General features: G+C 40.2%; 1 protein-coding gene across 1 annotated transcript; it reads right to left on the reverse strand.

Moving 5' to 3' along the window:
- Positions 1-297: 297 nt before the first annotated feature.
- tbx4 (T-box transcription factor 4) lies at positions 298-27,021 on the reverse strand. The gene is made up of 9 exons (XM_055045607.1): positions 26,851-27,021; positions 21,700-21,845; positions 21,314-21,408; positions 14,559-14,678; positions 13,253-13,400; positions 5,297-5,449; positions 3,767-3,855; positions 2,966-3,201; positions 298-2,880 (listed from the first exon to the last, which is right to left on the reverse strand). The coding sequence occupies exons 2-9, from the start codon at positions 21,841-21,843 to the stop codon at positions 2,216-2,218; spliced, it is 1,650 nt and encodes a 549-aa protein (XP_054901582.1). The 5' UTR covers positions 21,844-21,845; positions 26,851-27,021; the 3' UTR covers positions 298-2,215.
- Positions 27,022-27,904: the final 883 nt, after the last annotated feature.

Genomic DNA, 27,904 nt, shown 5'->3' on the forward strand with positions numbered 1-27,904 from the left:
CAAAGCATTCTAGGAAAACATATTGTGGCATTAAAGCTGAAGTATCCAGATTTTATAAAACATATGCTTTGTGCATATTTGTTAAAACTGTCTCCATGTGGTGAGACAGATAATCTGTGAAAAGATCAATCTCCACCACTTCTGGAGAAATGCACCACTCCTGAGCAATGTTCCCTCTAATTGTTCATGTGTCTGGGCGTACACACAAGCTTCCTGGGCACACTGAGGACCACTGTGAGCATCATCAGTGTACACGGCGTGGCCACGCACAAGTATCATAAATCTGAGATCATAGAAAGTTGCATGGCTTATTAAAAAAATCAAATTACATCAGCAATTTTCATTCGTTTGCTTTTAATTTAAGTGATTTGCTCAATTAAAATAATAAAAAAAGAACATAAAACATTGCTGTTCATGAGATGCATGCTATAAGAGTCCTGCTTCAGCCAGGGTGAGAAATGAGACATTACACCTTTCAGACATAAATGTTTGTTCATATTAAAACATTCACATTTTGCACAATGAAATGTTTTCTGTAGCTTGTGATGCAGTATAAATTCTTGTAAAATATTTAATTACAGTTTTTTTCACGCCTGCCCTTCTCACTTCTCCAGTGGTTATACACTTAGCCCAGGTTGATGGTCAGTCTGCTTCTTGCTTTATGTTCTTGAATTCAGCATATTGACTGTTAATGGCCTCCATAATCTGTGGGTGGAGGAGAATGGCCTCATACTTCTTTGCATGTGACCAAATGTCTGCTTATCCATAGTGAAAAGTCTGAACTCAACATTTCAATATCAAATGCAGAACATTCTTTTCATTTGATTTGATTCCATTCGATCTTAGAAGAAGTGCATTTCTTTTTTTTTTTTTTTACTTTGGTTTGGTGAGTGGATGTCCCATGTAGACATGATAAGGTGATGGCTTTCACGTTTCTTAACTCTACAGCACTATTTTCACCTGCACGGCGCATATGACCAAGGCACGTAACTCACGTACAGGCAGCCAATCAGCATGCGCTGATTGGCTGCGTAGCGAAAGTGAACCGTATCGTGTCATTGGCTGGATTCCTGTCACTCACTGAGTTCGATCGCAAAGTAGAACGGAAAAATTTTTTTATTGGTCCATAGTCAAAACTGATGTCTGAGCTCAATGTCCACTTTACGTTGGACTTTATTTTATGCGCTACATAGATTTTCTTGTGCGCTGAGAATATGTGAGCAGTGCGCGATTGCGCAGGCGCGCAGCTTAGACGGAACATTGCTCCTGAGCAAAACAGCCAATCAGAGCCAGGAGGAGGGTCTAAGTGCTGTCAATGGAGCACATGTATTTGCTGCTAAATGTGCTAATGGTGGAGAAACAATTTACCATTCCAGGCAAGCCATTTAGTCAAGGATTCAATTATTTTCTTATTGTCAGAGCAGCTGGCATTTTCTTGTTTGTAGTATGAAATTCAAACTCAAGTCCCAAATCAAGAAGCCTAATAAATAAATAATAGAGTATTCTATACTATATATCGTCCACAGTCCTGGCTGGCCATGCTAACTAATCTTAGTATAGAGGACAGGCTGTGCTAGGTATAGCACAGCAGCGAGCAAAGAGAAAATAGAAGGAGGGATGAGCAGCACCACATGTAGGATGATTGACAGAACTAAGACACCTCTGGGCTCTGATTGGTTGTTTCTGGTAGAAGGCAGAGGAGTGGATTTTTTTTCTCAGATTATTTGTCTCACTGTTACAACATGGAACAACGTTTTCAACAAATATGTAAAAATATTTTTTTACAAGTTGTATACCGCAACTTTAAAAGGCAACTCAGAAAATATTGATAGTAATGTCATTGACCATTTCCCCTTTTTATGTTTTCTTCATCTTCCTGGTTCCATATTTTGTGTGTCTCCTCCTGGCTTGTTGTTGAGACCTGGGTGTGTGTTAGACACATTGTGCTTCTCACACATTCGAGTCTCAGAGTCCTCTCCAGCCTTTGCAGCATCTGTTATATACCAGTATAAGTGGAGAGGTGGGTACTGACCGTTCAGTATACAATCAGTATACAATTCAGTTCCCACATAGATTACAGATGTGCAGTGCAGTTCATCAGAGACCATGACTGCTCTTCAGTATCACCTCACCTGAACTTCAGTATCTTCAGCCGCTCCGGGGTTTCAGAAACCTTTCATAACGTCTCACCTGAACTGATGGGTTTATCCACACATTAGCTGTCGGTCCAGTGACTTCCTGCATTACTCAGCCCCACTTGGTACTGATGGGAGGAATCTCGGATAGGCATCATTCTCTGGCTAGAACACGGTGGATACTCTTTCAGAGGCTGGAGTGCGGAGCCTGACTTTTTGTGGTACAAAGGTTGATGACTTATTACATCACTGGAACCAGTGAGAACTGGAGAGCAGGATGAAGAGGAGGATGACTGTGGTATGACTGGCAGACCCCTCTGAACCATAGCTGAATTGTAGATGCCCAGGTCGGCCTGCGGCCGGGGTAACATTGCTGAGGCAGGCTGTGGCAGCACGGGGTGGACGGCTGTGGTGTTGGAGAAGGGGTGAGAGGTGAAGGGCTGGTACGGAACGGCCTCCACACCATAGCGGGAATATGGCTGCATTGGGGCCCACATGCTGCAGCTAACAGAAGGAGAGATGGTCCGCTCGTCTTTCTCTGCTGCCCCCGGCCCCACTCCGGGCTGGGCCTCCATTCCGCTGTACATGCAAGCTTCTCTGGCAGTGATGGCTTCGCCGCAGTAGGGACGAGAGAGCAAGGGCGACTCATAGGAGGGAGCAGAATGGAAGAAATGCTCCTCTGACATCACAGATGATGACTCCAGATATGGTTGCTTGCATCCGAGCTCCAGCTGTCGGCTGTTATCTGCAGAGCAATAGTCAGCTGACATGTGAAACGCTGCGTACTGTGTTTGATTTTGAATTATTTCCTTATAAAAACAGAAACATACCTCTGTGTTTGAAGCAGTGGTAAACTAGACTGGGATCTCTGCTCTGAGGAAAGTGGTTGGAGAGAGAATCCTGGGATTCTAAGTTTGACAAAGAAACTCCTGTGTCATACGGATAAGAAGACAGGACCTGAGCATGGCTGGTCAGTACTCCAGCCCGGAGCTTCCCTGCCAGGTGGCTGTGTGAGGAGATGATCCTCTGACGAACCATGTTCTTAGAAATGACTGGATAATCTTTCCTAAATATCAGGAACAGAATGGCTTTGTCAGACATTCATTGAAAAGTCAACATTTCCAGAGAGAAGTACAGATTCTGTCCAAAACAGTCTTACAGAACTAAAACGTATGCTAGTATCAAGGGTATGAGTTAGGTGTGCACCAATGAATCGGCCTTGAGTTCCCTGGTTTTTGGGAATCTGTGATCAGTTAATACTTACAGCTGAATTTATCCACTCATCTTATCAATCTTGGCAAAGGTCTGAAAATCAGCCGCTGTCTTCTTTTGCTCTGCCATGAGAGAGTCTGACTGACAGACCTGCCCACCAGGTCATGTCTGCACATTTGCTGTTAACTATGGTCACCCCACTGTTGCCAACTCAGTGACTTTCTTATTATATTTAGCAATGTTTCAGACGAAAAACAAAAAAAAAATCAGTATCGGCCAAAATCAGAATCTGTAGAACAGGATTTTTAAGGATTGGTAATGGGCCAGAAAACTGCAAACTGCAACCACAGAGTGAGTTGTAATTTGTAAAAGGAATTATGAGATAATTTCGTCACTGGTGGCTTACTCCAGAAACGTACCCCTCTAGTCTGGAAGCACGCAGGTCTCCTTCTTCACTGCCTCGGAACCCTTTAGCAAAGGGGTTGTTTTCAATCTTCAGCTGAGTGATCTAAAAAAAACATTTTAGTACAACTCAAACTTTTTGGGTTAAATCAGTAAGTGAGCTAATATTTAGAACTGATAAGCAAATTTACTGTATTGAACAGAATCTCAGCAATTCTTCAAATGTCATAGTTTTGTTTCTAACAGATCTCAAATTTAATCAGAAACTGAGATCTGAGATTCAGACATAGAATGGGGGGTGGGACCCCTGACTCATCTCTTATCCAATTCTTCAGGAAGCTGCAGATATAAAGGAAGCACCTGTGGTTGAACACTCGTCAACCACAGGAGTGTTGAATGAGTGTGACAATGTAATGCGATACAGAGTAGCAGCACAGTCTGCAGCTACCAACAGCAGAGCCATCTAATCTAAGAAATATTTGGATCAGCAGTCAGATGCAGTTATGACCATGTTAGATATGTCTAGGGGCGCAGCCAGGAGTCTTGTCCCCCCAGAACCCGGGGCACTTTTTTTTGTGTCTATCTGACCCATCAAATGCATCGCAAAAGCAGTAAAACTGTCAATCACAACTGACTTGTTGTTTCTAGCATTTTGAGAAAGAAGAGGAAATAGATTTTTCACAGATTATCTCTCATGTGTTTTTTGGGTCTGGGAGTCATTGGGAACATAAAATTTTTACTGCTAAAAATAATATGATTAATTTTGTAATTGTACAGAGCCCCAATTTTTAATTATTTTTTATTTTATTTCTATGAACAAAAAATAAATAAATAAAATGTGAAGGGCCCCCAGTTGGCCAGGGACCCTTAGAATTATCATAACTTTTCTCCCCTATACGGCGCCCCTGGATATGGCACACAATAACTTTTCTTGTATTAAAAGCTCTGTATGAAACATCACATCCAAATATAGGGGGAATGCCACACATGCTGCTGTCAAGAATGTTGCTAAATAATTGAAAAAATTGCTCTGTCTACATAATTGTCAAAATTTTTGACAAAAATACTGAAATACATATATCTATTGTTGAAACTAAAAGTTTTGATACAATGAATAAAGACACATACACTTTTCTTTATCACTGTCTGAAGTTAAATCAAAGCAAACGTGTCATATGTCAGTTAGAATCACAAAAACTATTTCTATTTGCCAAAAGGTAGAATACTGTGAGGAAGAATATTAAAAATGCATTTAATAGTGTCTTCAAAATCCAAACATTACCTACAGTATCATCAACGTCTCTTTAAACAATGGGAGAAAGCCCAGATGATGATGTCATGGCTTTGGAAGCTTCTGATAGATTATTGCACACATTTGTGGATATATTCTAACATCTTATCTTCATCTCTGCAGACATGCTCCTTGGTCTCTTGTAACTGAAGTAGAACTGGTTGTTTTCTGGACATTCTAAGCAAATCTATTGATTTTTATTACTCAGATCTGTAGCTGTTGACTGTATGAAGAATAAAAAATCACATCTGTATACCTTATGATTCTGATAAGATGTTACTGAGATGAAGGCCGTCTCATGAAAGACGTGAGAACAGTAGGCAGTGTTCTTTGATCCAAAGGCATTGTTTTCATCAGCTTTGACAATGTGAAGCCTGGGCTGGTACTTATGCATGGAGTTGAGGATGATCTGGGAAAGGGAAGAAGTCACATTTAGTTGCACCAAGGTGAGACCACGTCTCTATGACAGACCCCCACTGTTGTTTATTCCGTGTGCACAATTAATAGGAAAGTTTTAGATTTGATCATAACATCATTTTCATGCATATTTTCCATCTTCAAGTTGTATAAAATTGAATGCTTATTGAGTATAAACATCAGCTGATGTCTATTTGTTTAATGAGGGAGGGCGGGGCCTACGGACATCAACATATATACCAAGGTGTGCAGAATTATTAGGCAGCTTCTTTTCCTCAGGAAAAATGGGCCAAAAATAGATTTAAGAGCCTCTGAAACGTTCAAAACTGTAAAAAGTCAGAGGGATGCAGCACTCTTGAAATTGTTAGAGTTTATTAACATTTGGCATTGACTGAGTGAGTTGTACTTGTTTAACAACAAAATGAATCCTCAAAAACTATAACTTGCATAATAATTGTGCACACGGTGTACTATGTTCTGTGGTTACTATGATTACAGACTGCATACTGAAGCAAAGTTCACAAAGTTTTCTGTCTCAGAATCTGATAGGTGATGGTAGTGAAATATGTAGTTGGTAGGTGATTCATGCCCTTATTACTGTGATTCAGCTTTGATGCAGTAGAGGTGAACTTCAGAGTTGTTGGATCAAATCTATATCAGACAGAAAAAGTGTTTCCTGTTAAATATTTCTATGAATCTGGTGCTTTTGACCAGAAAGCTGTTGGAGTCATTGAGATACGTGATTAACTCCATCTTTGCATATTTCATCTGACTTGATGGGGACTCTGAGCGCTGTATAGCAGGTGGCGTGTGTTGTGAATTTAGGTTGTTAGGTGGCTGCAGGTCAGCTGACTGACATCCCTTTGCTCACTGCAGCTCCACGCGGTGCCCAGTCAGGCATTAGCAGCAGTAGAGCAGGGTCACCACTGGTCCAGCCCTGTCAGCCATGATGAACATCAAGCTCCGCTCCCCCTCCTCCCTTTCTAGACTCTCCTGAGAAGCCTTCACCTCAAGGGGGCTCCCAAAGAGAGGCAAAGGTTGAAAAGGCCATGGCCTGCTACGCTTTCCTCGAACACTGAACGACTCCTTCCTTATTTTCTGCTCTGAAGACTGAAATAAGCTCATTATTTTCCTATCTCTGCTCTGCTGACTGTGGGTGATACTGAAACTCCTGGACTGCCAGTGACAGTCTAAAGAAAAAGATTAGCCTTGTGTTCGTTTTTCTTCATTCACCATGGTGTTAGTTTTGGATAAGTTGAAAAGTTCAACTTTTCAACTTACTGTATATTCTTAGGGAAGAATATACAGTTGAAAAGTTCAACTTATCCAAAAGTTATATTAAAATCCTGCCACCATACTTTCAATTGATATTCACCATTTACAAGCCGGAGTTGTGTGATGGAATGAGTGACATTAAACTCAGTGGAAAGAGATAATAGTGTGATTTAATTCAAGTATTTTATTTATCTCAGAAAATGAAATGTTGTTACTCATCATCCAGAGACATATCTTCAAAGAGTTGTTGTGGATGGGGACACTGTGGGCATGAAGGATCTCCAGTAGCAGTCAATCTTGCAGCTAATATGAGGTAGCCCCTGACTAAAGACCTTTGCTCAAACTCTCATCCTGCACATGGAAAATGGAATGTACGACACTCTCATGATGGTCATAGCAGAATAACAGATTACATTATTCAGTAACATGTCCTGGATAACACAGTAAGCTCTGCTAATCTATCTCATTTGCTTTTGCTGCTCCTCTTTGTGTGGCCGTTTGCTCAGAAAGTCGGCAGAAAGACATTGGAGTCTGAGATTTGATCCTTGCCTGTTATGATGGATGGAAGAGATGCTTTGAACTTCCTCCAATTTCCAGTAAGTTTCATAGCATCAAACTGGTGCGCTACATATCCCACGGGCAAACATTGGCAATACATAGTTATCATATGACATCACATTTCCTGGAACTTTGTAGCTGACTGACATCTTGGTAGGAATCTGTAACTAACTGCCATGACAGTGACTATGAATAAATCAGCTAAACTATATTCTCCATCTTATATGAGTCAATCCCGACAGAGCAATTCTGTTGATATATCTTTCTCGTTGGTCAAGATTGCCAATATAGTGTTTTTTTGTTGGTCTTGAAGCTGAGAGTCCAAACCCTCAGTATGAGGCCAGTAGCGCAGGACATGGGACTGGTTTTTACCAGGGTTGATATCTGCAATAAGGGAAGAATATACAGTAGTTTGTGTAGTGTTTTGGCCTCTGCAGCTTCCGTACCTGCCGTTACCTGATTATGTGGAGCTCACCTCTTCTCTTCATACAGACAGAATGAACCAGACAGCCATGGCAAAAAGACTTTCTGAAACACTAACATCTTTCCAAAAAAAAAAAAACTCATTTTCTGTCTGTTTTGTCAGCACCTGGTTGATTCCAGTTGCAAAGATACCACAACTACTCAGACTCTGTTAGAATATGTTCTCATCTTAACTTGTCTTTGAGTTATTTTGTGTTATATGTTCATGTTTCCTAATTTACTTTGAAAAGTACAGCTACAAGTTCTGTATCCTGTCACTTTCTGTTCATGTGCATGTTGTACTGCTGTTGTCCACTGGAGGCAATGAGAGCGAGTTCCTATTTTATATGTTCTTTGACACACTAAACTTATTGAGATTTTGTATATATTTATATATTAACATATTTTTGATTCTAGTGACTTTTTTTGAAGGAAAAAAAAATTCTGTTTTGAAGTCACCTATTCATTTGACTAAATCCAAAATAAAAGAGAAAGCAGAAAATGTGAAATTTCATCTGTGACAGCTTTTTCAAGTCATTAAAAATATATCATATCATTTTATGGCGACATGTTCTACTGAGAACATGTTTGATGTTCAGACAACAAAGGTTTTAAACAAGTTTCACAACACGTTTTTTCAATAATATAACATTTCTCCAGTTGAGGGTGAGGAGAAGAAAACCTTCCCAGGCTTATCTACATAAAACAGGTCCATGAAGAACACATGGCGAAAGAGAAGAGAAGACTAGCGAGCAGCAATGAGCAAACACCTGGTGGAACCGTGCAACAGCTGAACTCATTATGAGGGCTACTTCTCAATGAAAGGCTGGTAAAAACATTATCAAAGGGTTAATAGAGGAGCCAAGTTGTGATGACTTCCTGAAGGTGGAGTTTCAAAAAGATCAGGGGGTTTTAAAGAAACAGAGGCCCAATATAAAGGTGCTAAATTACTTATCAGTCAGATTTCTTTTAAGCAGTTTTTTCTTCATATAGCATATTAATAACAACTGAATTTTGCAGTTACTTGATTGTTCAACGAAATGGCACTGCATGCCAAAATACATAATAACGCCCCTTTAAATTCCTAAGCTACAGCAAAACATCATTACAGGAAGACTAGATGTCTAGTGAGTTCCTCAAGGCTTGCAAAATGCTATCATGCTTCCACTAGGTGGTTATTATTTATCTAAAAGTCTAAATTATTCATAATAAAGCCTGGGATTAGTTATAATTCCAACCAAAACAATACAGCACTTCCACACATCTAAACCTGTTCTCAGAACAGAATTGCAGAATTTCACCTCCACAACAGTCTCAAGTACTCAGCAGTCTCTAACAAGTTTTTAGTTTCATCAATCTTCCCTGCAACTCTGACAAGATTTCCTGAAAAGCATTACCATGTAATGATGCTGGCACCACCAGATTTCACAGCGGGGATGGCGTGTCCAAGGTCATCTGGAGTATTTTCCACCAAGAATGGCTTTTTGTATGAAGACCAAAACCTCCACATGTTTGCTGCATCTTTATATGGCTTGTAGCTAGATAAACTTAGAACTTTTTCCTTTCATTAGTCTCTTTTATGCTGCCACCCTCACGTAAAGGTCACAAGTTGACCTCACAGCCTGGTATCAACTAGAATCTAATCAGAGTCTTTGGAAAGTTTGTAACACGATGATAGGACTTGATAACACCTCAGACTCGACGTGAAGAACAAGTCTTTGCTAATTAAATGAGTATTCAGACCCTTTTAATGTTTCAATTTGTTTCATTGCAGCCATTTGCTGAATTCAAAGAAGTTCATATTATTTCTAAAGAATGATCACTTAGCATCCCATCTTGACAGAAAAAAAACAGAAATGTAGAAATGTTTGCAAATTTATTAAAAAAGACAAACTGATAAACTTAGAACTTGTCATAAGTATTCAGACACTCATATTGAACTCACATACTGTCAGTTTCTTCTTCTCCTTCAGATGGTTCAACACCTTCATTGTGGCCCAACTGTGTTTAAATAAACTGATTGGACTTGATGAGGAAAGGCACATGCCTGTCACAGTTTATGTCAGAGCAAATGAGAATCATGAAGTGGAAGGAACTGCCCAATGAGCACAGAGACGATATTGTGGCAAGTCACAGATCTGGCCAAGGTTCCAAAAGAATTTCTGCAGGACTTCAGGCTCCAAAGAGCACAGTGGCCTCCATAATCCTTACATGGAAGAAGTTTGGGATGAGCAGAACTCTTTCATCCAATTGAGCAATTGTGTGAGAAAACCCTTGGTGAGAGACCTAAAGAAGAAGCCAAAAGTCACTGTGGTTGAGCTCCAGAGATGGACATGGGAGAAAGTTCCACAAAGTCAATTATCACTGCAGCCCTCCACCAGTCAGGGCTTTATGGTGGAGGGCTGGATGGAATCCTCTCCTCAGTGCCAGACGTATGAAAGCCTGCATAGAGTTTACCAAAATACACATGAAAGACTCACAGACTAAGAAATAAGATTCTGTGCTCTGATTAGACAAAGATTAAACTTTTCAAGTTTAAGCAGTATGAGTGGAGAAAACCTGCCCACTGCAATCCCAACAGTGAAACATGGTGGTGGCAGCATCGTCCTATGGGTATATTTTCAGAACCATGGACAGGATGACAACTGAAGCAAAGATGAGTACAGAGAGATTGTGTCAGAAAACCTCTTCCAGAGTGCTCAGGACCTCAAATGGGCTGAAGGTTCACCTTCCAACAACATAAGACCTGAAAATGGCTCCACCAACATCCACCATCCAACCTGATGGAACTGGAGAGGATCTGCAAGGAAGAATGGCAGAGGATCCCCAAATCCAGGTGTGACAAACCTGTTACATAATTCGCAAGAAGACTCATGGCTGTACTAGATCAAAAGGTGCTTCTACCCAAGACTGAGCAAATTTCTACATTTCTGTTTTTTTCGGTCAAGACGGAATGCTGATGGGAATCATGAGAAATAATATCAACTTTTTTGATTTTTAGCAAATGGCTGCAGTGAAACAGAGAGTGAAAATATTTTTAAGGGGTCTGAATACTTTCCGTAACCACACATGTGAATTTTCTCAGAGTTGTGATTGTGCTGTTTAGAGATTTATGAGATGAAGATGAGAATGATTGTCCTATATTGTGTAATGAAGATAATAAGCAGACATGGGGATCTGTTGTCCTCTGTGAACAGCAGCAGACCTCCTGGTCCCGTCGTCCCCTCCTCGGCCTCTCATCTGTTCTCATTACTCGACCTTTTCACTGCCCAGGCTCTCAACCCAATGTGACAACAGGCTCCACCACTGATCTGAGAGGTTATGAACCTAATGAGCCTGCCCAGTGATGGGATGGCTTCAGACAAGCTATCCCAGAGTTCCCCTGGGGAGAACTGCCACAGTCACACTCCTCACACACTCTCCTCTGCACTTGTTCCCTCCTTCCATTCCATCATTTAGAAGTCAGCACATGAAGAGGCCCTCCATCATGGTCCTGCTCATCACGCTGTCACTCTGGCAATATTAGGCTTTAGAGTAAATAACCTAAGCTTCACTTGAAATGAAGAAACTGTCTTGAATGACTATTTGGTTTTGTTTATCCTAAAACAATTAGACAGAACTGATTTGATTTTTCTCTTTGAAATGTCATTAATAAATATGTTTGTGTAGACAGCTTATTCTAAAGAACATCAACTCTTCTTATTATTAATTTTTTCTGTTCAAACTCAATGGACTTGATTTTGGAACAGACTCAAGTGGATTTCTAATTCTGGAAGAATGTTATAAATGTTCAAAGTGAATCATTGTATTTAATACATTGTTAAGTCTGTCTAACAAATAATATCCTGTGAGAACCCATTGCTCCTTATGGAGCTCAAATCTCAGGCCCCATACAGAGCAGTGCTGTTTTGGGGCAAGGTGTAAATTTAGTTTTGGTTGAGGATAGGGTAAAGAAGAGATTAGTGATGGTTGGGATTAGGGAACAATACCATTTATAAAACCAATAAAAATCAATACAAAGTCTTTATATGGCTAGAAATATAAACTTGTGTGTGTGGGTGTGTGTAATAATCACCAGCAGATGTATTTTAAATAAATGAGAGCAGATCTACTCATTCCTGTCTGTCCATCTGTTTACTTACTCTGGTCTGGGAAACGTGATAATGTTATGCAGTTTTTTCAGCACAATGTTTAGGGACAAAAGCTGTAATATCAGCGTCATGTTCTATTGTTTCTGTTATGTGCTCAGTTATTTTAAACCTTCCACTATTTTAGGTCTTCATTCTCCTCGAGGGTTTAGAAAAATAGAATATAATTATCCTTTATTGCCCCATCATGGATCATTTTTTGTAACATCATTAAAGTGAAAGACAATCATATCAAGTAAATAGAATATGAAATATATAAAAACAGAAAAAGGAAAAAACAGTGTATAGCCAGGGCAAGATTTTAACATAAATACTGTTGTTATAAAAAAAATAGCTACTTTACTTCCTTTGCTTTACTTCCAACTCTCATATTTTTCTTTGTGAATGCAGTTAGCCTTTCTATTGTTAGTAGAGGAGCCTTGTTCTGATGACTTCCTGAAGGTGGATTGAGTGAGAACCATAGACAGAGGCCCAATTCAAAGGCATTATATTTTGCATTCTAATTTCTTTGAAGTCATGATTGATACACATACTATTTTCATAGCAACTGAAGGTAACATAAGCTGGTTCCATGACAAATGTGCACAAATCTTTGTCTATCCTGCTAGTGTCCCAATCACTGTGCTTCTATCAAACAAGAAATTTAATTGAAATCATGTGTGACTAAGCTTGCTCACATAATAAGTCATTAAAAATCATGGAAGTGATGGATGTAAGTTTTGTAATTCAACTGTGATGCTACACTCATCATCTGTCAGCCATCAGAAGAGACATCAGGTGGTGGAGCAACAGGCCATTTAAAAGGAGCAGCTGCATCTGGGTGTTTTGCAAAAATTGTAGCTGATGGTTTTACAGAAGACCTTTGGATTCAGCACATTAGAATCAGATGTTCAACTCTGTGGGCATGTTGAATCCAAAGTTCTTGTGAAGGTGTCACTTCCTGTTGTCTTCGTGGTTTTTGCCAGTAGTAACATCCAGCTGTTGATCATGAGACTTGTGTGATGCATAAAAAAAGTGTTTCCACTACAATTCTGTGAAATACATATGTTTCAATATGTTTTAAAAACCACCTCAACCCAGCCCAATAACATTTGATCAAAATCGTGAGTTTTTTCAAAGTCAGCATTTATCCATTCAACAGTTATTTCAAAATTTGAAAATTTATAACTAAAGTTAGTGACTTTAGTGACTGTCTATGAGTTACTTGATTGTGCTATAAAGTGATACTGTGTGCCTGGAACCTACATAATACTGACACTTTAAATAAACATTTAAATCTTCTAGAACTCACTAAGATGAGACCTACATGTAAATAATTTTTTAGAGCCTGATGCACTCTGTCAGGTACTCACATGTCCGAATGGGTCCAGGTGATTATTTGTTAGTTTAAGCTTCTGAAACGACACCAGTTGCCTCATCCAATGAGCTCCTGTAGCAGGGGAGTCAGGATGAACGTAGAGTCTGCCTGGCATGGCAGGCTCCGCCTTCCCAGCCACCATCCTGAAAACATATTGGGATGTGTGAGGAGTGTTGAGGCATGGCATACATCGATCTCATCCAAAGGGCTGTGAAAGTACCGTTTACCGATACGGCATCTTCATGCGTTATGGTGAAGCATTAAACTACTGCAGATAATGTGAACAGAATCATCAACAATTATCTAACTTAAATACGTTGCTGAACAACAGCAGAACCCCCCAACACCAGGCTCTGGCATTAGAGTGCCTAGCAAAAGTATTCACACCTTACATTTTTTCAATTTGTCACATTACTGTTCCATGAGTAACAAGCACAAACTTTAATGTTCATTCACATGGTATGAGTCCCGACTAGTTTTTCTTATTCTTGGTCTTCCTTCATATCTAACATCCTACATTTTTTTTATAAAGCGCAGAATCTTCCCATGTTTGTCCCCAAAATAAGCAAGGGCTTGTCCCAGGGTGCAAGTGGAGAATTTAAATATTTATGCAATAATTAGCCACATTTGAAGAAGCTTGTTTCATTGAGTGAGTTTAAACAAATACAAACCATGTTAAGTTGTCAAACATCTGCAGCTGTTTATTTCTGATAATTTTTCTGATTTTACTGCCTCCGTTTTTCATTTTTGTTTCTATCTTAGTGAACTTTGATGTTTATAATATGTAACATTTAGGAGTTTAATTGTACACGATTGTCATGATTGGTACATATGCCGTTTTTACAATCATGGTTCATTAATTTTTATATGCAAAAGAAAGGTTGGACAATTTCATAAAGAATATTGACTTAAATTTGTTAAATTTCAATGAACTCTTTGTTTTACAGGGGACTGTCACCAATAAGTAGCATTAATTACAAAATAGGACAAGAAGAGATCTATGTGCTTGATGTGTGTGCTGAGAACAGAAACTCACTGTCTGTCTTTGCTGCATCTCTATCAATGTAAAACTTGTATTTTGTGTAAAATCAAATATGTTGCCCATAGAAGGAGCAATGTTCTGTTTATGGACATCAACCAAAGGGCAGTGGTCCCGAGTGCTGGTGGTGTCAGGAGATTTTTCTGATACATTAATCTTTAATTGGAAGACAAAATTCAATTTTTCTCTCAGATTTATCATTTCTGTTGCTGTGTTACTGATCCATTGTTTACTGGGAGAATTTTGGTCCAACCAGTCTTACCACTTGTTGTCACAGAACTTGTAGCGGTGATCATCAGCTGGGACAACGTCAATGAGGAGGATGTATTTGGTCTTGGGGTTCATGCCACTCACTTTAACCTTGTAGCTAGGAAACATCCTCCTGTGTTGAAGAAAATACAAATACCTTTAGGCACACTGACCTTCTGATCTGTTTCATCCTATAAACATAAAAACTGTCTCAGAGATGATCTGTTTAGCTTTGTTTTTCTCTGAGACCCAGGCCCTGTAGGAGACACGGAGTGGGCATCACATCAAGTTCATGGCAAATGGCTGCTCACACTGTGTCAGGTTTCTTCTTGTTAAAGGGGAGGTTTCCTCTCCACTGTCACTACATTGGTCCTCAGTATGAGGGATTGGTGCAAAGCCATCAATTCAGTGCATTGAGATGCCGCAACCAGAAACCTTAAAGGCTTTAATCTATTCAAATGTCCTTGTTTGTTTCTTCTTTGAAAAAAAGACCAAAACAAAGTCACATTTAATTGTGAAGGATACATTGTTCTATTTTTTTTACAAGCAAAAATAAGAGAAGTGCAACATGCTTTTCTTCTCAGACCTCTTCATTCTGCTGCCACGAAATAAAACTACTCATAACCAACAGGCTTTAATTAGTGAAAGGTACAGCTGTGTTTAATTTGATCTCAGCAAAAATCCAGAGGTCTGTTGGAGAGCATTAGTGAACAAACAGCAGGGAGGAGACTGTGGAGACGTTTAAAGCTTCTAAAATAACACACCAATCTTTAAACATTTTACAGAGCGCCACTTCACCCCTCATCAGAAAATGGGATGATTATGGAACAACTGCAAACTGACAGAGATCAAAGCCTGGGAATAATGAAATAAAATGAATACAAACATCCACCACATCTTGTCAGATTTCCACTTGTAAAAATGTAAAACTATGTTGCGTTTCCTTTTAACTTTACTGCTACTTTTGAAAAACCTCAGGGAAAGTGTGGGATTGTCTCTCATCCATTTAATGCTTCCATACCAGAAGACAGAAGAGTCTAATACAGAAGTCAAGGCTGTAAAATACAAGAAGGAAGCTACATTTGGTGACCTTTTCTGGGAAAGCAAAAACATTTTCATCCCATTTGCACCAAAAGAAATTTCACAAAGAACTGTCTGCCTTCTTATAAAACCCTAAGTGGTTTTTAATGGCACCCGGCTTGGACAGTTTAAACAGCTGGCTCGTCATTGCTTAAGAGGCTGCAGTCAGTAGGGCCTGCAGTTTGTGTGTGGGTACTGCCCATAGCGACGCGCTCAAACATTCGACAGCACACTCAGAGCAGGCCTGCGTGCTTATCTGGGTTGATGGGAACGCAGCAAACCCTGTCGTCATACTTGCTTCTCCGATTGGTTCAATTGTTGATCTTCAAAGGCTCATGTCTCTGATCATGTTACTGTAAATATTCCCTTACGTTAGACAGAGGAAGGGGAGAGGGATTGAGGGCAGGTAATTTAAATCTCTCTCTGAGGCTTCAAATCCAATCAGTGGGGCAGATCAGATCTGCTATCATCCTCACTGAAAGACAGGTTAATCTTAGGGGAACATTCAAAACAGACCTCTGCTCATCTCAGGCTCCTCTCCCCGCTCACAGACAGAGCAGATGGAGGCCTGCGTTAAGACATGTGGGCCCTGGATTTGGAGAATATGGTCATAAAGGGGGAGGCGAGGCTGAGGCTCTCTGCTTCAATATGGAAGAGACTCAGTTAGTCCTGGCAAATAAAATGCACATAAATCTGTTCATACATTCATCAGGAAAGGAATATGAAACTCATTTTTTGTCAGGTGGATTCTGAGGTCTTCAGGTGTCAGTGTTGTGGTTCATGTTATCTGCTAGGCTAATATTTTTTACTGTCGGTTAGAAACCAGTGAACAGGTAACTCAGCCTCAAAGCATTTCAAATGTAGCCTTAAATGTCCTAAATGCATTTTGTTTGCTTGTTTTTTTGTTGTTGTTAATTAAACTAAAACTAAGTTAAGCTGTTTCCTCTTGGTAAAAAGGAAACTGATTTCCACAGGCCTGCTGGATTTACCCAACATTAGAAATGTCATTTTTGAGAAATAAACAAAAACTGCATATAAACTGCTGCTGTTTTAGCAGTTTGTAGTTTGTATGCAGACTTTTTGTTTCAACATCAGCTAAGATTGGCCAGCCGGTCTGCTCTTGGCCAGCTTTGTTGACATAATACAGACTAAATAAATCACCGGTTATGCTGACAGTGAGAATGGAGAGAAATAAAGAAACTGGAAACAAAAAATGCTGCAGAAATTGGGAGTGAAGGCTCTACAAATTGAGAGCTGGGTCAGGTTTACAGTCCATCAGAAGACACCACAGGTAGGCACCATATAGAGAAACACATTAACTGCTTTAATATTAACCCAGGAACCTCCATCGAAAACACATGCATGCATGGAGAGAACCTGCAAATCCTCTATCTAGATGTGAAACTAGAACCTTGTGGCTGCAGAGCCGTCACAGCACCTCATTTAATAACGGCAACAAATGAGGGATGGTAGTTGATTGTAAGTTTTCTCACTCTCCCAATATTTTTTGAAAAGCATTCATCATTCTACATCTGCCATCAGATATAATGAAGCGGAGGAACTTGACGCAGACTTCAGATTTCTAACCTTTATCTGTTGGATATTCATTGTGACATGTTATATTGATATTTTATGGGTGTTTCCAATTATCAGATCAAATTGAACCAAATTTATTTATATAGCACAATCTCTTTTGCAAGAGTGTTCTGAAACTTGTGTGTGAATATGTGAAGACCCTTTGGAAGGTTTCATAAATAGTCGTCAAGATATCAATGAGTCAAATTGACATTTTACAGCAGTCTCGACTGAGCCGAGGTGTTTTCCATTAACTTATGAATAAAGATTCGAATAAAAATAAACCATTGTAGAAACATAGGAGTGTTTATGCTATGTGCTGAAGATAGCTCTGGACAAACGTGTTTCAGCTTGAACTGAACCAAAACCAGAACATTGAAGGCAGTGAATTTCACAGCTTTGGAGCATTCTGTGAAACTCACTGTTTCACCCCACAGTTTCTCCTCATATTTCACTTCACTATTGAATGTGAATTTAAATACATCAATATGTGAAATCTTCCGAGTATTTATTGTGACTTTATTTGATGCTCATCACATACAGACAATGGTCTGAAACCGATGATCGAAGTCTAAACATGAATAAGGAGAAACAAAAGACGAAGAGCTCAGATGAATATGAGCAGCATAAAAAGCTCTGAGCTCTGTGGTTACAGTGCTCCTACATGATGATGGAAGATCAACACACATTTTAAAATGTCAGAGAGTTCAGCTCTGCCGATCACCAAAGACAAACAGTATTCCCTCCATTTTTTGGTGTGACTAAGTGAGTTTAAGAGAAGCATGAGAAACGGCAGTTGGAGAGTCCATGTGTGATATCAGTGTCAGGGTGTACATGTGTTTTTCTGGCCAGCCAGCTGTTTCTCCCAACAGTCCCACATGTGTAGGGCCTCCAGCGATCCGTTCCTTCTCAAGAAATCTCCACCACTATGGCCAGATCAAAAGGAGCATCAGAGGTGGGGGTTAAAGTGTGTGTGGGGTGATGAAATGATCCAAATGTAGTACTCAGGCCTAGTGAGGGCGCCGGATTTCTCTTATCAGCCTGCTGCTGCGGCTCACTGACGGGCTGTGTACAAAGAAGGAGAGTGAGGGAAGAACTGCACTGTGCCTGGCGCTTTGAAGAGTGAGGATTAGGCCTGGACAGTGACACTCATCATAACAAGCAACGGACCCAGTTGGTGCTGTTTAAGGAAAGGAGCGAGCTGGTGTTGGAGAAATGTTAAAAATGTGGGTTTGCATCTGTCCTTCCTCCCCATCGCCTCTGCACTCACCCTCTTCACACCTCATAGATAGCATTCTCAAACTCACATCACATTTTTTTTGTCTTGGTGCACGTTATAAATCAATCCATTGGTCTGTTAGTGTCAAAAACTTTCTGCAAGGGGTCTGTTGTCTCAGACATGGCTGTTCTATGACCATTACACTGAAAAAAAAGAAACTAATACTAATTCTTTCTAAATTGTGTAAAAAATTAATATTTGAAAAATTCACCTGCTTTGCTGACATTTTTTGAATTTGTTATTTTGAAATATTGATTTTATTAAAATCCCCTTAAACTACCAGCAATTTTAAAATAAAGCTCTAACAGCAATGCTTGGGAATTTTGTTCAACAGTAGAAAAATGGCTCACAACAAATTCCACTTTGCATATTGTCACAGACGTTTTCAGGTTTGATAAACAATCAGAAACATGTGTTTCATTAGGACCCAGACTAAACACTGAGCATACAACAGCCCAAATTGGAATTATGAAAATAAATTTGCTCATTTAGAAAACATGGACATTTTCTAAATTTCAACATTTTTCTTTTATAAAAAAAAGTTTTTTGATAAAAGGTTTTTCTGGTAGGATGAGATGATTTTTTCAGCTCTATAAAAATTAGTATATTTCACAAAACTGCAATGGAATTATTTTTTTTCGCATTATAAGAGTCATGTTACTACTCATCATCCTCCCACTATGTAAGAGGATAATGTTGTTGTAATGACTTATTTAATGTATGCACTGCAATTGCAAAAGTGTTTTGTTTATTTTTACAGTTTTTTTTACAGTTTTGCGCACATTTGTAATGGAAATGCAGATACAGAGAAGTGTGTAATTATTTAGGGTTTTGAAATAACAGAGCAAAAATTGCGTTATCAGAATTCATTTAGCAAAAAAAATTAAAAAATCCTATTTTTATATAGGAACTTGCAGAAGCAGCTGCAGAATGAGTCCAGTTAAAACTAGTCAGGGACCATCAGCTGCAGTCTGCAGTCTGGCCTCAGACTGGCTGCAGGTTAACCCAGGAGGCCTCCAGCCTGCATCACTACTTAGTTCTTCAAAGGATGTAAAAGTCTTCAGAAACCACTCTGTCAGCCTGGGAAGCCAAAGTCTATCTTCTATAGTTATGTAGCTCTAAGCAAAAAATGTGGTGACCTTTTACTGGAAAAAAGATCATTGAGTGAGGAATGAGAGACAGAGGTCGATGTGAGTATTCTCAATCTCTGGTTAATGTCCAAAGGCTTCACTACGTAATCCTCAGGCCGCATTAAATCCAACAAGGCCAGCAGTCATTTGTGGTTTCAATTATGTATGTGGCAGGAACTTTCCGTCTCTCGGTTAATTTTATCTGTCCACACAAGTGGCAGCATAGAGGTATCATTCTCATCACAAAGACTTACTGTTACTTGCTCCACAAATGTTGAAGAATGGGAGCAGCTTTCAGCACAGAAAACACTGAGCTGTTTTTTTTTTTTTTTTTTTTGGTGATGTGTAGAAAACTTTATTTCTTTCAGCAAAGGGATTATAACTGAACTCTATCACTAGTTGTGATCCATAAATCCTGGACTGTAGGCTCCAATACCTTTCACTATCCTTCCCTTGCCCTGGAAAAAAACCCAACTGCAGTTCTGATTGTGCAGCCGCTGCAGGGCGGAGCTGCCCTGGGCACATCTGCTGATCTGCCATTCTTCTCCAGCTTTGCCTTTATGTTACTTTAAAATATAATGTTTTATAATTCAACCAAAGTTTACATTAAAGATAATTACTGAAAACTTTAATTCCAATATAGAGTTTTTGATCTGAAACTTATGTATCACTTTTCAGTCTGAAAAGTTCTCTTCAAACAGGAGAAAAATCATCAATTATAAACCACTGCAATGCTTGGGATTCCAAGAAGGTGTTGTGATTTGTAAGCTTTTTACCAAGAGTGAGATAATCTGCAACACAAGTATAGCACACACACACACACACACACACACATTATCTTCTCAAGAATTCCCCAGTGTAACTCTAGGGCTGAAACTAATGATTATTACATTAAAGTATGCACATAAACAATAATTAAGCTATTTTCAAAACAAGAAAAATAAACCTCTTATTACATATGATCAATAATATCTGATATTATTGCTAAAACATTTGTGATTATTTTTTGAATTTACCAGTTAAGAATTGGAAAGCAAAAGGTTTATGAAGGTCCAGAATTTGAACCAGGTGAAGTTAAAAAAGCCTTTAGAGAAGTTCTGGATGCAACAAATTTATAGACAAAGAAAGTTTTTATTTCAATTCAGTTCCATTTATTTCTATAGCACCAGTTCACATCAAATTCTTTCTCAAGGCACTTTACAAAAAATAACTTCATTTCAATCACAAATGGATTCCAATTGATCTTAGTTAAACCGTGCGCTATGCTCAATTAATTACTGAAGTAGATTAAAATGTTTCTGTCTAAGAAAACCCTGCAGATTCATTCCTGCTGAATGAGCATGTGACGACAACCGTTTGCATTGTGTTATTGAATTAATATTAAATATAAAATGTATTTTTGTTCAGTTCTTGCTTCATTACTGCTCTTAATCCATTGTTCTTTCAGTAAATGACCTTTTTTAAAGTCTGTATGCTCAAATTAATAATGAATTGATTACCAAATTAGTTGATCATTATTTGTATCATTGATTCATCGTGATTAATCTGATTCATAATAAAGTCAGCTCAATTCTGGACCCCTCAACTTGCAGAGACAAAACATCCCTCTGCCTATAAAAACACACATTTTTCCACATGCCACAAGTAGGAAACCAAACCACACACAGATCTGCTCCAGACTGAAGACATGAAGCTTTTACTGACCTTCCAGCTTTTGTGATGATCATCTCAGTTCCAGCCTCGTGGAACCTCTTCCACAGCTCCCTCTCATGAAGGACCACCTTGATATTCTCAATGTTCTGAAAGAGAGCATAAAATCCCTCTGCATAACTTCAACCATCCACTGCAGCTGAATTTTACATGCCAACATATAAAAAATGAGATAGTAAAATATTCTATGTATTTAAACGTAAATACATTCCAGCATTTCACTAACTAGTGCATAATTAGTCACAGGTTGACTTCAGATGTTGTTTGTACTGCCAACAAGCTTACATATTTCTAATTAAAAGAACCTCTGGCTGTCAGTGAAAAATTATTGGGTTCTTTAAATCAGCCAGAACATTTGGTCAGCCAGCTTTCATCTGTACCTGGTGAGGCCCAGCCGAGGTGGGAGCGCTGGGAGCTGTGGGCGCACCAAGTTGGGACTGGTCTGTAAACAGATCCGTCTCGCCGTCAGCCTGGACCCGGCTCACACAATCATCCGTCACAGCTGAAGCCTTCTCCTGCAGCATCTCTGCAGCATTACACAAATACTCAGCTTTCAAAGTTAGCAGAGAGGAGATAACTCAGGGGTCAGAGGAGGGGTCATCATGATGCAGACCTGAATCGAGACTCTCTTCACCAAGAGTGGCTGCTCTCCTGCATGCCCCGCCACCACCGCTGGCTGATCTCATTCAGGTTCATTTGTGATTTGAGTAATGAGGAAAATGTATTTGGTCTGTGAAACGGCAGCTTCCTCACTCTGAGGAAAACTGCTTAAAAGACTGTCGGCTTTTAAGCTTTACGTTTTCAGTCTCTGGTTTGTTGACGTTGTGTCTTGTTTTTTTCCAACTCATCTTTTTTTGGGTTGAATAATATTAGATGAAAATAAAAAGCAAAACATTTTAATTGAGTCATTTTCAGTTTTCATCTTTACGTTATTAAGTAAATGCCTTATTTTTAAATAATTAATAACATATATCTTCATATTTATACTTATTTATTATTCCTTTTAATAACACAATTTAATTCCATATTGTGATAGTTCAGTGATAACCTGAAATGCAGTGAAACTTTATTCTGAAAAATTCATCATCATGATGTGTGTTTATGTGCGTGTGTGTGTGGGTGTGTGTGTTTGTGTGTGTTTGTCCAAAGTTTTCACTTGAACAAATAACCACATTAAATCCTTCCAGTCATTCTTCATATTAGCCAAGATTAGGAAATGAGTTATCAAAGAGTTTCTGCTGATTATCCAACAGTCATTTAAATTATTTCATTTTATTTAAATAAAGTTATAATTATGTAAAAACGCTGTTTCGACTGTAGAACACGAATATGTACAATGTGAAACAACATTTACATTTCAAACTGTGGAGGGAAACTAAAGGTTTAATAATGTGCTTAAAGATTAAAAAAATAAATGTACGTTTAAAGTAACGACTTTAGAGAGGTTTACTATGATCAGTAAAGACAGTAAACATTTAAAAAATGATCCAATCCTTCTTCTGATTCTTTATGAAATAATACATCATTGTTTTGGACAATAAGAGCTTTTACCACTTATAATCTATTTAAAGTGCAATTAAGGGATTGGTTGATCACACATCAGACTAATAAGAACCTTCTCCTCTACATGTCCATCTGTGTTTTGCTGTCTAGGTGGAGGATTAGTTTAGTTTTAATTACTTGTTATACATGTTGATTGTCTTGTGATTTTCTTATTTTATATTTACAGATTGTATTGCTTGTATTTTTTGTATTTATTTAAAGTTTATGTTAAGTAATTTTAACCTTCATTGAATAGTCCTTTCTAAACATTGTCCAGGATCATCAGATGATAAATAACCTTTAAGAAAAATCTGGTGTATTTTTAGAAGTATTCAAAATTATATGTTCTTCTTACAAAATAAATTAAATTCATTAAATTAGTAAAAAACACATAATCACGATTTAAATTTTCCCTTCCTAGAACTAAAAAAATACTTTTAGAATTCAGCTTCAGATTAAATTTCACAATTAGGACAAAAATAATCATTTCATTGCCTGTTTGATTTGTTTAAAGTTTGAGCATCAGGAGTCTCAAAATACCCCAGATCAGCAAACGTTCAAAACCTGCGTCGATAAATTCCGTGGCGAAAAAATTCCTGTAGACCGACTGGTCACAGGCAAAGACACGGCTTTTCAGACAGCTCTCTGTTACTGAATCTTTGCTTCAGAACCTCGACAGCAACACCTGCTCACAATCTGTCTGATGAGGATTGTTGGGACAAAGCTGCATTGACCAGAGAGACATGGGAGACCCTCACTCTGCTGCAGCGACCAGCGAGACATGGGAGACCCTCACTCTGCTGCAGCGACCAGCGAGACATGGGAGACCCTCACTCTGCTGCAGCGACCAGCGAGACATGGGAGACCCTCACTCTGCTGCTGCAGCGACTAGCGAGACATGGGAGACCCTCACTCTGCTGCTGCAGCGACCAGCGAGACATGGGAGACCCTCACTCTGCTGCAGCGACCAGCGAGACATGGGAGACCCTCACTCTGCTGCTGCAGCGACTAGCGAGACATGGGAGACCCTCACTCTGCTGCTGCAGCGACCAGCGAGACATGGGAGACCCTCACTCTGCTGCTGCAGTGACCAGCGAGACCTCACTCTGCTGCAGCGACCAGCAAGACATGGGAGACCCTCACTCTGCTGCTGCAGCGACCAGCGAGACATGGGAGACCCTCACTCTGCTGCTGCAGCGACCAGGGAGACATGGGAGACCCTCACTGTGCTGCTGCAGCGACCAGCGAGACATGGGAGACCCTCACTCTGCTGCTGCAGCGACCAGGGAGACATGGGAGACCCTCACTGTGCTGCTGCAGCGACCAGCGAGACATGGGAGACCCTCACTCTGCTGCAGCGACCAGGGAGACATGGGAGACCCTCACTCTGCTGCAGCGACCAGCGAGACATGGGAGACCCTCACTCTGCTGCTGCAGCGACCAGCGAGACATGGGAGACCCTCACTCTGCTGCAGCGACCAGCGAGACATGGGAGACCCTCACTCTGCTGCTGCAGTGACCAGCGAGACATGGGAGACCCTCACTCTGCTGCTGCAGCGACCAGCGAGACATGGGAGACCCTCACTCTGCTGCTGCAGCGACCAGCGAGACATGGGAGACCCTCACTCTGCTGCAGCGACCAGGGAGACATGGGAGACCCTCACTCTGCTGCAGCGACCAGCGAGACATGGGAGACCCTCACTCTGCTGCAGCGACCAGCGAGACATGGGAGACCCTCACTGTGCTGCTGCAGCGACCAGCGAGACATGGGAGACCCTCACTGTGCTGCTGCAGTGACCAGCGAGACATGGGAGACACTCCTACATGAGTGTTAGTCATGCTTAGTATGGAATATAAATGTAATATAACTGAGCTATTTGAATGATTTTCTTTTTAAAATCATTATTCTAGACTTTTAGAATATGTTGTACCTCCTGCACGTTACAGTCATTTGCAGTTACCTTCAGTGAAAAGTGATTGCCCACAGGTAAACCTGTGCAGTGTATCCTGCTGCTGTCTCCCATAGCCTGAGAACCTTCTACTGTTTATTCCTCAGGGCTGACTGTTGGTGCAGTGGCTCTGTGAACACAGAACGGCCACTCTCCAAGCCAACAAAGTGGACCAGAAAGCGTGCAATGTAAACGAACAGAGACATTTGTTAAAGCTAATAAAGATAACAGCTGACAGAGCAGAAACCACACTGTGAATCTGGGCCTTTCACTGATCCAGTAGAACCAGGAATTATGAGCCACACTCAGCTTTTCGTTTTCAGCGTGAAAATGCTCGCACTACTGTCTCAAACAAGCTAGAAAGATATAAAATCAGGCAAATGAAAACAGACTACCATCATTTCTGCATGTTCAGAACGGCAGCAGATGTATTGTAATGTGTGAAAAACCCATAAAGGAATCTGGACTGTACCTTCTGCTGGTGCTGAGAAGTATTTGCTTTAAAGCTCGCTGCTTTTAAAACACTAAAAGCCCAAGTGAAGAAGAATAGCGCCCTGTGCAGCAGTAATAAACAATGTTACTAATCACATGTCTACAAACTCCGACCAGGAAAAATCTCTCTGTACAGCAAACATTATTGTTACTGATCAACGCACATACAGTTCAAGTGGGAAAGCAGCAATGTTATAGAGGTTATGCGGTCTACCCTCTGCCGTGAATATTTAAAATATTCCCCAAAGCATATTACTAACTGATAAAAGCCACAACGTCAAAGGCTGCAACAAATGGACTGTTGGTTCTGTTGATCGACCCGCTGTATCTGACATGTAGCCATTAGTTTCGAGGCCCAAAATCTAGACACTGTTGTGAAAAAATACATTCAAAGCACTTTGACTGTCCAGATTACCTGCTCTGAGGAAAATATGTATCCAAATTCATGTTTAGGAGCAATAAAATAAAATTTTTTAAATTACAATAGCTATACAATCTTATTGTTTGAGATAATTATTTTGGAAAAAAAAGATATTCCTCTGAATTATAATAATTCAGAGGAGTAATCAGTTTAACTATATATCTAATAATAATAATAATTATCATTATTATTATAGTAGTAGTATTATAGTAGTAGTATTTAAAAGATTATAATTAAAGTGAGATTGCAAAAGTTGAACCCGTACACTATTTGTAAAATGTCAATAACAAGAAAAAGAAAGAAAAAATATTTAAACCTAAACAGATAAATAAATACAGTATGAACTCAACTTAGATTATTTATGTGTAATAATCTAATTACTCCAACACGTTTCTTGTTATTGGTGGTAAAATTAACGTTTTGGATCAGCCGAACCAGACTTCTGACCAGAATCTGACAGTTAATCTGTGAAAGGAGTCAGAGATTAGGGTGATGGCGAGGAGGCCTTCCAGCCTCAAAACATTTTCGGTTCTCACAAAAACACAAGTGGAAACTCGCAAAAAGCTGGTCAGCAGTTTAGGAAGAGCTTGCCCTTTCACTGATTATTAAAAATGCTATTAATAATTTTAGACACTCCATTTTTAATAAACGTAAATAAAAGCAAGTAGCCTATAGCTATAATATAGCCTATAGCCTATTATAAAAATCTAATGTTATTGTTTTATTATTTTTAAGAGCTACGTTTAGTTTCTTGAACAAAAGTCATTGAAATGGCATGTAAATCTAGCAGAGGTTTGAGTAATTCTGGCGAAAATAAAGACGTGATGAAGAAGCTGGAGCTCCGTCCCGCTGTCAGGCCGACCGGGAGGTCCTGACCGCGGCTCAGAGTCCTGACCTTCTTCTCCTCACCGCTCTGCTCATCACGCCGCAAACACCAACACACCGCAAACACCAACACACCGCAAACACCAACACACCGCAAACACCAACACACCGCAAACACCAACACACCGCAAACACCAACACACCGCAAACACCAACACACCGCAAACACCAACACACCGCCTCGCTGAACTTTCAGATGCTCCTGGCAGCTGGTGAGCAGCAGCCGCTGCTGTTCATCCTACCTGACGCGGTCACCTATCATCCCCGCGCGCCGCTGATCATGACGATGACCTGTCTGTCTGTCTGTCTGTCTGCCTCGCGCCCTGCCTTCCTCTCGGTCAGCGGCTGCACGCGCAGGCAGGAGAGGTGCCCACGCGCGGCTCTGGGTCCAGTGCTGTAGCAGTCCGCTGGCAGTGGCTGGACTGTCGGAGTGTCGGTTCTGTTTAGAACCGTTCAGCTTCTCCAGAACCCCAGCTGTGTTCTGCGCCTGTGCAGTGCGCTCTCTGCGCCCAAAGGGGGGCGGGAGACAGGGGGTTCTTGAACACACACACACACACACACACACACACACACACACACACACACACACACACACACACACACCGCACACGCACACGCACACGCACACGCACACACACACACACACACACACACACACACACACACACACACACACACACACACACACACACACACACACACACACACACAACTACTGGCTGTCTGCAGTGTGAAAGCAACAGAGAGTGATTAGTCTCTGGCCCTCCAGTTGTCGCAGAGCAGGATTTTCCCAGGCGGCCTCAGAACTTTAACATCCACACCGGCCTCTCTGGACAAACAGTCCCCTCACCGCCTGGACCTAAACGTGGACCTGGACGTGGACCTGGACGTGGACCTGGCTTTTCTTTGGTGTTCATTCACCCAATCAGTGGGACTCATTACTGCCTCCTGACCACCACGTCATTAGGGGGCCACAATCCAAAACTCAGTAGATCAACTAACTATGAATCATAATATCAAATAAATACAATACTGTATGATGTTGATCTTCTCACTAAAGCCGATCAGTGCCAACCTGTTTGTCCTCTAAAGCGCCGCAGTAAGACACTAGAGTGGACCTTTCTGTCCTCTATGGTCCCATAACATTTTATTGTTATTTATAATAAGGATAATTTTCGCGCAACATGTTTTTGTCCTTTAAACAACATCAAGCCGTTTGCATGAAACTTTCTAACAGGGGCCTTCATGAAGAAGGGCCCGCGAGGTTCCAAGATCCTGAGCCGTTAATGTCACAAA

Source organism: Poeciliopsis prolifica, unplaced genomic scaffold (genome assembly GCF_027474105.1).
Source record: "Poeciliopsis prolifica strain line A6 unplaced genomic scaffold, Auburn_PproV2 SCAFFOLD022, whole genome shotgun sequence".
Lineage (NCBI taxonomy): Eukaryota > Metazoa > Chordata > Actinopteri > Cyprinodontiformes > Poeciliidae > Poeciliopsis > Poeciliopsis prolifica.